This window comes from Brachyhypopomus gauderio, unplaced genomic scaffold, assembly GCF_052324685.1.
Source record: "Brachyhypopomus gauderio isolate BG-103 unplaced genomic scaffold, BGAUD_0.2 sc45, whole genome shotgun sequence".
In the NCBI taxonomy this organism is placed as follows: domain Eukaryota; kingdom Metazoa; phylum Chordata; class Actinopteri; order Gymnotiformes; family Hypopomidae; genus Brachyhypopomus; species Brachyhypopomus gauderio.
Genome location: NW_027506871.1, coordinates 1,865,001 through 1,880,007, shown reverse-complemented (window position 1 = coordinate 1,880,007; position 15,007 = coordinate 1,865,001). Strand labels below are relative to the sequence as shown.

The 15,007-nt window shown below is 41.8% G+C and overlaps 1 protein-coding gene across 1 annotated transcript; it reads right to left on the bottom strand.

Annotated features, from left to right (window-relative positions):
• Positions 1-275: 275 nt before the first annotated feature.
• Positions 276-8,987, bottom strand: LOC143486753 (neuromedin-K receptor-like). Its single transcript, XM_076986160.1, has 5 exons — positions 8,293-8,987; positions 5,312-5,500; positions 4,577-4,727; positions 3,376-3,572; positions 276-1,819 (listed from the first exon to the last, which is right to left on the bottom strand). The coding sequence occupies exons 1-5, from the start codon at positions 8,640-8,642 to the stop codon at positions 1,534-1,536; spliced, it is 1,173 nt and encodes a 390-aa protein (XP_076842275.1). The 5' UTR covers positions 8,643-8,987; the 3' UTR covers positions 276-1,533.
• Between the last annotated feature and the right edge of the window lie 6,020 nt (positions 8,988-15,007).

Below are 15,007 nucleotides of genomic sequence, written 5' to 3'. Positions count from 1 at the left end.
GCCCATACATCCCACACCCACATAGACAGAAACTAAGAATAACTAACAGCTCCACTTAACTGGTCTCTAAATTGACAAACTTTTCCTTTATTAGGTTTGTCATTTACTGAGAGTCAGTCGGGCTTTCTGTGTGTGTGTGTGTGTACAGAGAGAGAGAGAGAGAGAGAGAGAGAGAGAGAGAGAGAGAGAGAGAGAGAGAGAGAGAGAGAGAGAGAGAGAGAGAAAGTGAAGAAAGGCACAAAGAGGACAGCAGATATAGTCTTGATTTGATTATAAGATGGTGATCTGCTTTATTAAGAAATGTACAATTCAAACATGTCAAATTAATACATGAAGCATTACAGGGTGAGACTAGGTCAAGGTCAGACTAAGGTGAGACTTAGGGTCAGGGTCAGACTAGGGTGAGACTAGGGTCAAGGTCAGACTGGGGTCAGGCTAGGGTCAAGGTCAGACTGGGGTCAGAGTCAGGCTAGGGTCAGGGTCAGACTAGTGTCAGGGTCAGCTAATAATTTGCTACATTTTTTATCAGGGGATTTCTACAGTTGTGTGGTATATATAGTGTATATTCTGAAATCGAAAATATGATTAAATAACCATGCAATCCAAACGTGTAAAGGACATGTGCGAACAGGACTTGACAGGACCATGAAGAGCGCTGGGTGTGAGGATGACCCTACACAGCGATGAGAGTGTTGTGGACACACTGAAGGTCATTCAGTCAAGGAGACCACATCTACCAACTCCCTGTTATTCCCTGAGACATCTGACAGATGCCACAGCAGGTGTTACTGAGAAGATAATTCAAGGATAATCTGCACAAACCAACCTGTTCAGTCATAAGTGACCTTCACCTGCTCATTTACCCTGTGTGGAGCAGAGGGGTTGTAAGCTCTGTGAATCTGCCAATACACGTGGGACACGTCTTAGAACTGGTAATGTAACTGCACCCTCTTTTAATGAAATGGCCAAAACACTTGTTCCCTTCACTCTAGAATACTTCTGGTCTCTTCACTCTAGAACACTTCTGTTCCAATCCCTTCACTCTAGAACACTTCTGTTCCAATCCCTTCACTCTAGAACACTTCTGGGCCCTTCACTCTAGAACACTTCTGGTCCCCTCACTCTAGAACACTTCTGTTCCAATCCCTTCACTCTAGAACACTTCTGGTCCCTTCACTCTAGAACACTTCACTCTGGCTCTTACTTACTTTCCTTTATTGTTAATTACTGTCTGAATATCAAGTATATTTTATATATTTAAATAGACATATATATAGATTTGAGAAAAAAACTCTAATACGAGAATTTGCATACCACCCCAGGTTGGGGTATCCCACACTCTCTAAACATTCTCCAGTGACACAGCTCATTATGACACTGGAGATCAGGACTATCTTGAAAGCCTGACTGAGGTAATGCAGAACTTTACAGACCACAATTAGATCATGAAGTATGATTCAAACTGAGTGGTGAGGTTTAGGAGTGAGCCGGTTCTCAATATATATACCCTTCACTATGTGTTATAATGTTTGACTAGATAACAGGGTTGTTTCCAGGGTTACATTGGATGCTACCATTCAGTGAGCTTCGGGTGACGTGGTGTGATTGGCTGACGAAGCTGCCATGGCGACTGGTGGAGGAGCTTTTACGGCGTGAAGCTAGTGTGTGTGAGTCAGCACACGAGTCCAGCCGGGTTACGGTGTACAGGCTGCTCTGCCTGGTTGGGTGGAAGCGGGTCGTCTTCAGCTCCAGTTCATCCAAGTCCGACAGGTGAACACAAGGGCACCAGCGGAATGCTCGCTTAAATCCTGCCCGGAACCTGTCAGATAGAACCAAAACAGCTACCATGGAACACCAGCATGCCATTGTTACATCACAACATGGAACCTCAACATGCCATTGTTACATCACAACATGGGACCTCAGCATGCCTTTGTTACATCACAACATGGGACCTCAACATGCCTTTGTTACATCACAACATGGGACCTCAGCATGTTATTGTTACATCACACCCTGGAAAAGCCAGAAATGTTACAGCACAGCATATGAATACTTTCTCTGGGAACTTCAAATGTATCATAATAATGAGTAAATTAAAGAAATGCACTTTCATAACCCTGCTATAATGGCCAACAGTCTATTAGCCTGAAATGAAGAATCTGGCAGAGCTAACAAGATGATACACAGACTTACAGTACTACACTCATACAGTATATCCAAACTACTAGTGTAAGTAAGGCTCTCTGTTTGTTTTTAATGTGTTTAGGTATTTATGTGTGCATGTGTGTTTATTTTCTTTTCAAAATGTATGTAATAAATTAAGTATATTGTCTTTTTATTGGTTTGATATTTAGATAACGGAAGGAACGACATAAATACCACAATAACATCCCAGGCATAATAACAATTTGTTGAGTGTTTCCATATTGAAAGTGTGTGTGTATTAAGTGTGGGTATATATTAAGTGTGTGTGTTGTGTGTATATGTTAAGTGTGTGTGTATTAAGTGTGGATATATGTTAAGTGTGGGTATATGTTAGGTGTGTGTGTATTAAGTGTGGGTATATATTAAGTGTGTGTGTTGTGTGTATATGTTAAGTGTGTGTGTATTAAGTGTGGGTATATGTTAAATGTGTGTATATGTTAGGTGTGTGTGTATTAAGTGTGGGTATATATTAAGTGTGTGTGTTGTGTGTATATGTTAAGTGTGTGTGTATTAAGTGTGGGTATATGTTAAGTGTGTGTATATGTTAGGTGTGTGTGTATTAAGTGTGGGTATATATTAAGTGTGTGTGTTGTGTATATATGTTAAGTGTGTGTGTATTAAGTGTGTGTATATGTTAGGTGTGTGTGTATTAAGTGTGGGTATATGTTAAGTGTGTGTGTTGTGTGTATATGTTAAGTGTGTGTGTATTAAGTGTGGGTATATGTTAAGTGTGTGTGTTGTGTGTATATGTTAAGTGTGTGTGTATTAAGTGTGGGTATATGTTAAGTGTGTGTATATGTTAGGTGTGTGTGTATTAAGTGTGGGTATATATTAAGTGTGTGTGTTGTGTATATATGTTAAGTGTGTGTGTATTAAGTGTGTGTATATGTTAGGTGTGTGTGTATTAAGTGTGGGTATATGTTAAGTGTGTGTGTTGTGTGTATATGTTAAGTGTGTGTGTATTAAGTGTGGGTATATGTTAAGTGTGTGTGTTGTGTGTATATGTTAAGTGTGTGTGTGTATTAAGTGTGGGTATATGTTAAGTGTGTGTATATGTTAGGTGTGTGTGTATTAAGTGTGGGTATATGTTAAGTGTGTGTGTTGTGTGTATATGTTAAGTGTGTGTGTATTAAGTGTGGGTATATGTTAAGTGCATGAGTGTGTTACCTGCTGTTCAGGCAGCAGTAGATAATGGGGTTGTACATGGTGGAGCTCATAGCCAGCCACAGCACTGATAGATAGACCTGCTGGATGGACTTCCACTTCATGAGACTCCTGTCCAGGCCCGTCACAATGAAGTAGACATGGTATGGTAACCAGCACAGTGCGAAGGTCAACACCACCACCACCATCATCTTCACCACCTACAACCACCAGACACAACATCATCTTCATCACCTCTACCCACCAACACCACCATCATCTTCATCACCTACAACCACCATCATCTTCATCACCTACAACCACCAACATCACCATCATCTTCACCACCTACAACCACCAGACACAACATCATCTTCATCACCTCCACCCACCAACACCACCATCATCTTCATCACCTACAACCACCAACACCACCATCATCTTCACCACCTATACCCGGCCACCACCACTACCTTCGACCACACACCCTGTTATCAGTGCAGAGTGTACCTCCAGTCTCATGCCTCGTGGTGGGTTGGGCATTGTGGGTAATTGTGGCATTGTGGGTAACCAGCCCAGTTCCAGAACATCTGCAACTTTGAAGGATCTGAGTGAAGTTATGCAGACGTCTGATACTCACAAGAGGTAAATTTGAGCTTAAGAAAACAAAGGACTCAGAAATGCCTGCTTTGCTACTGTAGAACAGTAAAAAGGGAATCAAGAAAAACAGTGACACCCCTCGCTGTGGTCGGTCTAGGTCGGTCTAGGTCGGTCTACGCTATTGGTTTAACTCATTTTTCTCCATGAAAATGCTAGAACCAAAAAGGAGGCAGTTAACGAAAAAACAACCAGCCAATTAAGCTACACAGTTAGCGAGAAGAGATTAAGCTAAAAACAAGGTAGAAGCTTCATGTCCAACCTGTTCACCACAGGTGTTACGATGTTTTCAAATAATTTCATATCACAGCATTAACAGTATTTTACGCAAATACTGCATGAGCAGCAGAAAGGAGAGAAACTCCCTGAGCAGTAATCAAACAACCAATTAACCGTTAGCACTGAAGAGCAAAATAATGTGTAGGACTTTCTTTGTGGATTGACTGCTATCAATCACATCTTTACAGTAAACATACAGCAAATCACATCTTTACAGTCAACATACAGCCAGTCAGAGCTTTACAGTAAAAACACAGGCAATCACAGCTTTACAGAGAACACGCAGTACCTTGCGTTTGGCTTGCAGTTGTTCCAGGTAGTTCTCTGAGGAATGTCCCGGAATGCCACCCCCCCACAGTGTAAATCCCACTATAGTGTAGGTGATACCCATCACCACTAGGGGCAGCAGATACACTAAAAAGGCGACGACGATATGGTACCTAAAGCACAAACAGTGGAAGATGAGTGGTAAAAATTAATAAAGACAATAAAACATTAATAAACATAATAAAATAATTAATATATAAGGAACAAGTGTTAAGAAACAAAGCTGTTTTAAGCAACAAATGGCAAAAAGACTTAGTTATAGACAGAAAACCAAAAGATATTTAAAAAGAAGATGCAATATGTATTGATTCTGGAATACATAATATTATACAATGGCATGATGAAAAATAATTATGCATTATCTTAGATAGTGCATTATCTTAAGTGTCACTGTCTTTTTACATTTTTAAATTAAATAAATTTCTTGACATATAATCTAGCTTTTCCTCCTATCATTCAGCTCCAAATATGAAGTTGATATATATTTTTTTAATCAACCGAATACAGTGATAAATGACAAATCTCACCAGACTGACAAATCTTTGCATACTTCCGAATAACAAGAATAAATCTGACATGAGCATTCTAGAATAATCTGATAAGATGAATGTGTAACTGAAATGAGTCTGATAGCATGAGAGAACGAGTGTGATTGGGTGAGTGATTAACATGTTAATGAGAAGGAGGAGTCTCGAACATGAAGGCATCTTCGGCGCTGTGGGGCCAGGCTACGTGACACAGTGTCCTCAAAGGCACAGCCTTCGTTGTCGAGTAGAAACACAAAGGGAAGGCCAGAACAACCGCTGCACCCCACACACATCCAATGACCACCTTGGTAATGGTTGCTGAGAAACGAGGTTTCAGTGGGTGTATGATGGCCATATACCTGAAGAAAGAGGAAATGACATCAGCAGAAGTAATGATGCAACAGTAGAATCAAGATCAAACAAGCTGATTGTGGCAGAGTGCCCACTGGCAGCCCACACACTTCTGACGAGTGTGAACACACATCTAAACGTCACTGCTAGTCACGTCAGACGTGCAGATTTGACGTCTGACTCACTGTTGTGTTTAAATGTGCTTTGACCAGTTTTGAAGCGGTGTTTAAAATGATTCTAGCTCATTTCAGTCAGCTGAAGGTAATATTACTTCAGTTGCCAATGGGGATATATATGTGCACTGCATTTGAAAATGTTCAGGTGAGACAACAGATACCGCATAAGGGACACGTTAACACGTTTGGTCAAATAGGGGACACGTTAACACGTTTGGTCCAATAGGGGACACATTAACACGTTGTCAAATAGGGGACACGTTAACACGTTTGGTCCAATAGGGGACACGTTAACACTTTTGGTCCAATAGGGGACACGTTAACACGTTTAGTCAAATAGGGCACACATTCACACGTTTGGTCCAGTAGGGGACACGTTAACACGTTTAGTCAAATAGGGGACACATTCACACGTTTGGTCCAATAGGGGACACGTTAACACGTTTAGTCAAATAGGGGACACGTTAACACGTTTAGTCAAATAGGGGACACGTTAACACGTTTGGTCCAGTAGGGGACACGTTAACACGTTTGGTCCAGTAGGGGACACGTTAACACGTTTGGTCCAGTAGGGGACACATTAACACATTTGGTCCAATAGGGGACACATTAACACATTTGGTCCAATAGGGGACACATTCACACGTTTAGTCAAATAGGGGACACATTCACACGTTTAGTCAAATAGGGGACACATTCACACGTTTGGTCCAGTAGGGGACACATTAACATGTTTAGTCAAATAGGGGACACATTAACATGTTTAGTCAAATAGGGGACACATTCACACGTTTGGTCCAGTAGGGGACACGTTAACACGTTTGGTCCAGTAGGGGACACATTAACATGTTTAGTCAAATAGGGGACACATTCACACGTTTGGTCCAATAAGGGACACGTTAACACGTTTGGTCCAGTAGGGAACACGTTATTTCCTCACTGGTCAGACATGATGGAGCTGTAGGCGGTGGAGTCCAGAGCCTCCACCTGTTCTCCAGAACACTGAGTCACGGGAGACACTGCATAACAGGTGGTGCACGTTCACTGCCATGGCAACGCAGACCCGATCCAAGCTCCACTGACGGTGTTTATCTAAACACCGTCCAACTTCTCCGTCCTCTGGGATCATTCTAAAGCTGTAGACAGTTCTGAACCTCCCTCACTTGTACATGTACATCTGATATAAAAACTTTATGGCCACAACCACCTTACATCATCAGAACGGTTAATCTAACCATCTGACTATTCCAGTGTGGTCATGATAATCACTTCACAAGTCCAGTGTGGTTCTAATAGCTATGTTATAGTATGAATGAAAACAGGCATCTATCAAAACGTAGAGCTGCATGGCTGATTCAGAGACAACCCGCACCAAGATGGAACTAGCTTGAGAACTACACACAGGACTGTGGGTAATCTGCCCCTCTCCGTGACTCTGTCCAGCCGTGTCCTGTTGGGCTTCACTTCATAACTGGCTCCCCCCTCGACAGATGTTTCAGTCTGTCTGCGTTTGCTCTCCTCAGATGAACAGCCACCCAGGAACTGACCCAGGAACTGACTCTTGTGTAAAGATGGTTCTCTGTCTCTGGATAAGTAACCAGTCCGTATTATGTACGATGTGTGTTGTGTTGATCTAATAAAATGTGGAAGCCAAATATCAAAATCTCTGAGATAATACGTGTGAAAAACTAAAGACACCCAAAGGTGTCTTCTACAGTCTGATTATACAGGGTCATGATTCCTTCAGTGTGGTCTGATTACGCTCCCACACACAACCACACCTGGCACATTCAATAACAGCAGTGTGTGTGTGTGTGTGTGAGTGTGTGCATGTGTGTGAGTGTGTGCGTGTGTATATATGTGTGTGTGTGTGTGTGTGTGTGTGTGTGTGTACGTGTACAGTGAATCCAGTATCTCCAGGACGGCTGCATTTGAACGTCAGTTGGTTCAAGGAAATTCCACAATGCAAGTTAAATTACGTCCAACATTTTACACTCTCAACGCATGTGGTTATTTTCTTCTGTTAATGTTGCGTACATCAGATGAAGTTACAATTGAGTTGTACCACAAACACACTATGCCCAAAGCAAATGTCAAAGGAGTTTTATAATATTGTACATAAACTCTACGATGTTTATTGTTTTAAAGGTTTTTGATTGTGGTAAATTCACCTATATGAACAAACTAACATGTCAGCCTGCATGTTAATCTACCTGACAACACTGCAGTGTTTGCTCAACCCATTAAATGATGTAAATATATTATTAAAATAATCATTTACATATAAAAGTATCCATTCAAAATTCTGTTTAGAAATAATAATAAATATATGTTAAATCATCTTATAATCAATGAGATTTGCAAACTTCTTAGTAAGATTCAATACAGCATGGAAAAATAATGTAATAAAGGTTCTAACAAAATCTTGATGGGGATTTTCCAAAGGATATTACCATACTTTAACAGAGAGAGAGAGAGAGAGAGAGAGAGAGAGAGAGAGAGAGAGAGAGAGAGAGAGAGAGAGAGAGATACTCACAGTCATCTTTTTCAAAATAAACAAAAATCTAACCCATAGGAAACAAACATCCTCACACGACCGAGCGACGGTGTCCGTGAGCGCTTACCGGTCCACGGCGATGGCGCTCATGGAGTAGATGCTGGCGAACACCGCGGCCACCGGGAGAAAGTTGTGGAACTTGCAGTACGCGTCGCCGAAGTACCACTCACCGTGCGCGGCGTACACGAAATTGATGAGCGTGTTAAACACCGCCATGGACACGTCGGACACGGCTAAGTTCAACAAGAAGTAATTTGTGACCGTGCGCATCCTTTTGTGCGCCAGTATGATCCATATCACCACCAGGTTCCCCAGAACCGCCACCACCAGCACCAAACTGTACGCCAGCGACCACAGCGCCACGCGCCACGGCGGCTGCGCGAACTTGTTGGTAAAGTTACCCGTGAAATTTGACATGCCGCAGGAAAAAAAATCTTTACTTTTCCGACGCAGGGTGCATGTAAGAGCGTGCGTGAAAACAGCCCGACGTTTGGAGAGGTGCAGCGCGAGGCTGGTCGGTGTCGTCGCGCGCAGCGTCACGTGAGGACCGCGGAGTCGCAGGAGTGTCCTTGAACATCACACGCGCGTCTCAACCAAAATTAAACACTCGGTATAGAAAAAGACGCTCTAGATTTGGTAGCCTTTTAAATGTCTGTTATTAGGTCCAGGGAGAACATTACCAAGCAGTTGAACTGCAGAAGAAGCCCGAAACATGTGCGGAGCTATGTGACGGACCTTCAGATGTTTACAGGCGGGGTGTCACAACACATCACTGTCCTCAACCGCTTATTTCCATCTCATAGCAACACTTCACCATCACTTCAGCCTCCAGAACTCTCTCTCCTTCTCTCCCTCACTCATTAAAGTCCTCACCCCATCCCCTCCACCCACACAGTCCTCCTCTGTCCTTTGAATCCACATTTGTATCCTCTGTTGAGAACCCATCCTTCAGCCTGGGGTCAAGGTGCTATTATCAGTCCTCACTGTGGGTTTGGAGAGACTATCTGCTCAAATGCTCATGATTAAATTTTTTTTGTTTTTCTAATTTGGTTAATGTTACATTTGTGGGCACATGGTGGATATACAGTGTGTCCTGTAAATGTCAGTCCAAAGACCAGTAAACAGAACCTGTTTATTGATCCAGAATTCCTCCATTTACAGTGTAAATGGGTGTTGTTAACCATAGCAGATGCAGGTTTGATGCACTTGTCAGAACCACTTCCTCCTGGCGGTACCACTTCCTCCTGTCAGTATCACTTCCTCCTGTCAGTACCACTTCCTCCTGTCAGTACCACTTCCTCCTGTCGGTACCACTTCCTCCTGTCAGAACCACTTCCTCCTGTCAGAACCACTTCCTCCTGTCAGAACCACTTCCTCCTGGCGGAACCACTTCATTTATCGTCTCTTAATTACATAAATGTACTTAAACAAGATTTACCATCCCCTCACCATTGCAGCCAACAAAGAAATCATGAATGGGATGTACAGGTGAGCCTTTTTAACTGGGGTCACCAATTCTGACGGCAGCCATCAGAATATGTGACCCCACTGAATCTCCAGGTAACAATAGTAGCCTACACTGTGACCCCACAATAACAGAAAACAATGAAAAAATAACCCTAACCTTTTATTAGTCTATATTTAAACATTTTATCCAAATGTTTAGAATAACCATTCGTAATGACAGCATCTTGTTTACGATGAAGCTTGCTATTTTCGTGTAAAATGATGTAACGAAACATTCTTGTTTAAGTACATTTATGTAATTAAGAGAAGATAAAATGTAAATGATCTGTCATCTTTTGGCTGGCGGACACCAACAAAACGAGTAAAGAAACGCATCAGCGTAGCATTCGTAAAGCGTTGGTGCCTGTAAAAAAAAAAGACTCGAAAGGACTTGAAATTCCAAGTTTCAGACTTGGGACTTGACTTGACGGTTGCTTGTCTTGACTCGAGACTTGACTTGAGTTGACTGTCTTTGCTTGAGACTTGACTCGGGACTTGAGGATAAAGACTTGGACTTACTTGAGACTTGCAAAACACTGACTTGGTCCCACCTCTGTGTTGACCCTTCTTCAGGACCTCTGCAATTCTCCGTGGCAGCTCTCAATCAACTTCTGGACCAAATCCTGACTGATAGCAGTCCATTCTTGCACAATCAATGCTTGCATTTTGTCAGAATGTGTAGGTTTTTGTTTGTCCACCCGTCTCATGATGATTGACCACAAGTTCTCAATGGGATTAGGATCTAGGGAGTTTCCAGGCCATGGACCTAAAATCTCTGTTTTGTTCACTGAGCCATTTAGTTATCACCTTTGCTTTATGGCAAGGTGCTCCATCATGCTGGAAAAGGCATTGTTGATCACCAAACTGCTCTTGGATGGTTGGGAGAAGTTGCTCTCAGAGGACATTCTGGTACCATTCTTTATTCATGGCTGTTTTTTTAGGCAAGACTGTGAGAGAGCCGATTCCCTTGGCTGAGAAGCAACCCCACACATGGTTTCAGGATGCTTTACAGTTGGCATGAGACAAGACTGGTGGTAGCGCTCACCTCGTCTTCTCCGAACAAGCTGTTTTCCAGATGTCCCAAACAATCGGAAAGGGGATTCATCAGAGAAAATGACTTTACCCCAGTCCTCAGCAGTCCACTCCCTGTACCTTTTGCAGAATATCAGTCAGTCCCTGATGTTTTTTCTGGAGAGAAGTGGCTTCTTTGCTGCCCTCGAGACCAGGCCTTGCTCCAAGAGTCTCCGCCTCACAGTGCATGCAGATGCACTCACACCTGCCTGCTGCCATTCCTGTGCAAGCTCTGCACTGCTGGTAGCCCGATCCCGCAGCTGAAACACTTTTAAGAGACGGTCCTGGCGCTTGCTGGTCTTTCTTGGGCGCCCTGGAGCTTTTTTGGCAACAATGGAACCTCTCTCCTTGAAGTTCTTGATGATGCGATAGATTGTTGACTGAGGTGCAATCTTTCTAGCTGCGATACTCTTCCCTGTTAGGCCATTTTTGTGCAGTGCAATGATGACTGCACGTTTTTCTTTAGAGATAACCATGGTTAACAGAAGAGAAACAATGATGCCAAGCACCAGCCTCCTTTTAAAGTGTCCAGTGGTGTCAGTTTTACTTAATCATGACCGATTGATCTCCAGCCCTGTCCTCATCAACACCCACACCTGTGTTAATGGAGCAATCACGGAAAGATGTTAGCTGGTCCTTTTAAGGCAGGGCTGCAATGAAGTTGAAATGTGTTTTGGGGGATAAAGTTCATTTTCTAGGCAAATATTGACTTTGCAATTAATTGCTGTTAAGCTGATCACTCTTTATAACATTCTGGAGTATACGCAAATTGCCATTATAAAAACTGAAGCAGTAGACTTTAAGTAAAAATTTAGTAAAAATTAATATTTGTATCATTCTCAAAACTTTTGGCCATGACTGTAGTACTAACACGCCATCCATCTAGTCTCCTACTGGCAAAGGAAATCATATCTGCTGCCTGCTTAAACGTTTTCTAACATGAAATGTCAGTCCCTTCATACCATCACTGTCCTTTCATGGTTCCTAAGACACATATCCCATAATGCAAGAGGGAAGGACAAACGCTCACGTGTGATCAGTTAATGGTTAACTTCCTGTCCGACCAGTTCTTCACTTGACAGCCTTTATTACTTCACCCAGTGGGTGGTAAAATAAACACATCTCCAACACACTGGTTAATAACATGTAACTATAAATACATAAGGAGCCATTTAATTATCAAAATGTACTTCCAGTAACATAAATAATGCAAACAAACTTTATATTCTAATTATTTTCACATTATATTTAGATTGCAATGAACATTTCTTCTCATATAACTGTTTTGTTGCTTGTCCAGAGTGTCAGTCGCGGTTTGACTCTGAGCAGATCTCACCGCACCTCTCCCATTTCTGGCAACGTTAACGGGCTGATGTGAAGGTGGTTGGTTAACAAGCAACGGGCGGACATTTGCAAATACAGCACGATGTAACTCTACCTTCACAGCGCAGCGGCGTAACTGGGCTAACTTGAGGAGTAACTTGGCTTAGTTGCTTATGTTTGTTACGGGCTGCTGTTGGTCATTCACACAACCTGGGGGTTGCAAAGAGAAACACTGCCCCCTGGTGTTGAAGAGTCAGCACACAAGACAAAAGAGTCAAGTACAGAAGAGTCATCTGCAGTCTCAAGTGCTCCAGTTTATGAGGAAGTTAAAGTCAACATGTGTACATTAACGTAACCTGGTTCCATTTAGAAACAGCATAATAGCTAAACGCTGCCTCTCCTTGATGGTCACTTCTTTTGCTCCTAGTGACTCTAGCAGCTGCATTTTGAATCAGCTGTAGCTGTTTGATCTTGGTCTTTTCTGGGAGTCCTATTAGGAGGCCATTACAGTAATCAACCCTGCTAGAGACAAAAGCATGAATGAGTTTCTCAAGATCTGCTTTTGTCAAGAAATATCTGATCTTATTGATATTCTTACGATGATAAAATGCTGACTTCGTGATTTCATGTGACTGCTAAAACTGAGATCAGAATCTATTAATACGCCTAGGTTATGAGCTAGCTCTTAACCTAGTTGTAGACAAGTAGACAGCTAGTCTGTGCCTTTCATTTCTATTACCAAATATAATGATTTCTGTTTTATCTTTGTACAACTGTAGAAAGTTTTGACCCCTCCAGTTAGTGATGTGCTCAAGGCACTTGCAGAGAGAGTTACAGGGACTGTAGCTGTCTGGTGTAAGTGCTCAGTAGATTTGAGTGTCGTCTGTGTAGCTATGGTACGACAGCCCAGATTCAAGTATGATCTGTCCCAAGTGGAAGCATGTATAAATTAAATAGGAGTGGCCCAAGAACCGAACCTTGTGGAACACCACAAGTCACTGGCACTCTTTCAGAAATCTTATTTTCAATTTCATCAAAATAATTCCTGCCTTGCAGATAAAAACTGAACCATTTTAGGACCAACCCAGTTCTCTAGTCTATCTATAAGAATGTCTGTCATGGTCTACAGTATCAAAGGCTGCACTAAGGTCAAGCAGTACTAGAACAGACAGCTTCCCTGAATCCGTGTTCTGATTAATGTCATTAATTACCTTAATTAGAGCAGTTTCAGTACTGTGAGCAGGTCGAAAACTCGACTGAAATTTGTCTAGACAGCCAGTTGCAGATAGAAAAACAGAGTTGCTTGAAGACTATTTTCTCAATTATTTTCCCAATAAATGATAGATTTGAGATGGGTCTGTAATTATGTGAGATTGGTCTGTAATTATTTGAGATGGGTCTGTAATTACTGCACAGTTGACTCCAAATTAATCTTTTTTAACAGAGGGTTCACCACTGCAGTGTTCAGTGCATTAGTAAAAACACCTGATAGGAGTGAAGTGTTTACTATCTGAAGTATGCCATCTGCTACTGAGTTAAACACGTTCTTTAGAAAGTTAGTAGGTAGAGGGTCAAGACTGCATGTAGAGGACTTAAGGTCCCTCACTGTCTCAATCATTGTTAACAGTATTAAATTGTGGCATTTCCATGATCAATTTACATGGTGATGGACAAATCACGTCATGATTTGTGGGTACTGGGTAGACAGACTAATATCTTGTCTGATTTTGAGAATTTTGTTATTAAAGAAAGTAGCAAACTTACTACATTGTTTGGTTGATATTACCGGTAGTTCAGGGACCATTTGTGTGTGTAAATTAGTTAATTTGTCAACCACTGAGAAGAGTAATTTGCTATTGTTAATGTTATTGTTGATAATGGAGAATATCAGGGTCATACTCTTTGAGCCAGAGGTGACGTCCTCCACTACAGCAGATGATGGTGGGTGGGGGTCTTTTTGGTGATGGGACAGAGAGCGTAGCTGCTTTTCTGGTGGTGGTTGGGGTGCCACAGGTGGTGTGAGTTTGATGCTTCTTAGAGGATGGTCTGAGGGATGGAGGTGGGGATGAAGCAGAACAGTCTGGAACAATCTAGAACAATCTAGAAGTGTTAGCGAGCACATTAGCTGCAGTTAACACCACTGCCCTCATCACCTCCCAAACCCCAGCACCACTGGAACACCTTACAAATATAAAACTTCATATCAACCAGTCATATGCTGTTTATTTCCATATTTTATTCAGGATTGATCTTTGCATATCTTATTATATTTATGTTTATTCTTTATTTTATTCAAGTCATATTCATTTTAGTAACCACCAGGACAAATCCCTAGCATGGTTAACATTCTTGCCAAAATAGAGTCATTCTGATTCTGAAAATGAACCACAGGAATTGGGTTAAATGCCAAAATCAACCACTAGATGGGGCTATATGAAAGAATTTAGAAGAAGGTTTCAGCAACATATACACTAACAGTCTGTAGGGTGCATGGTCAAGGTAATTTATTTTCATTGTCAACAAAATAAATTATTACTCTAAAACCACATGGACAATAATAAGATAATAATAATAAATGTCCACTTCAGTATTAAATGTCCACTTCAGTAAAGGAAGTGTTTCTGTACCTAGCAATTGTTTCACATTGACCTGTATAGTCAGGTCCCATTTTAATGAGACTTGATTGTCTCCATGGTAACAGCGGTAGACTGACTCGGTAGACACCCAAGACTAGCAAGGAACACTTAAACGGAAGAGAAAGATCATGGTTTGGTCATGGATCTTGGAGGAATATCAGCCATACGTGGTCGCATGGACAAGGACATTCATCCTCTGCTGAGATTTTATTAATCGTTTATAAAGCAAATAAAAAGAACTCAAAA

What these genes read in the sequence shown, in the direction of transcription:
- LOC143486753 (XM_076986160.1), bottom strand. Translation starts at nt 8,642, where the DNA reads ATGTCAAATTTCACGGGTAACTTTACCAACAAGTTCGCGCAGCCGCCG. An exon ending in AGCGCCATCGCCGTGGACCG is followed by an intron (nt 5,501 to 8,292) that starts GTAAGCGCTCAC and finishes CTCTTTCTTCAG; the next exon opens with GTATATGGCCATCATACACC. An exon ending in AGCGCCGAAGATGCCTTCAT is followed by an intron (nt 4,728 to 5,311) that starts GTTCGAGACTCC and finishes TTTGTGCTTTAG; the next exon opens with GTACCATATCGTCGTCGCCT.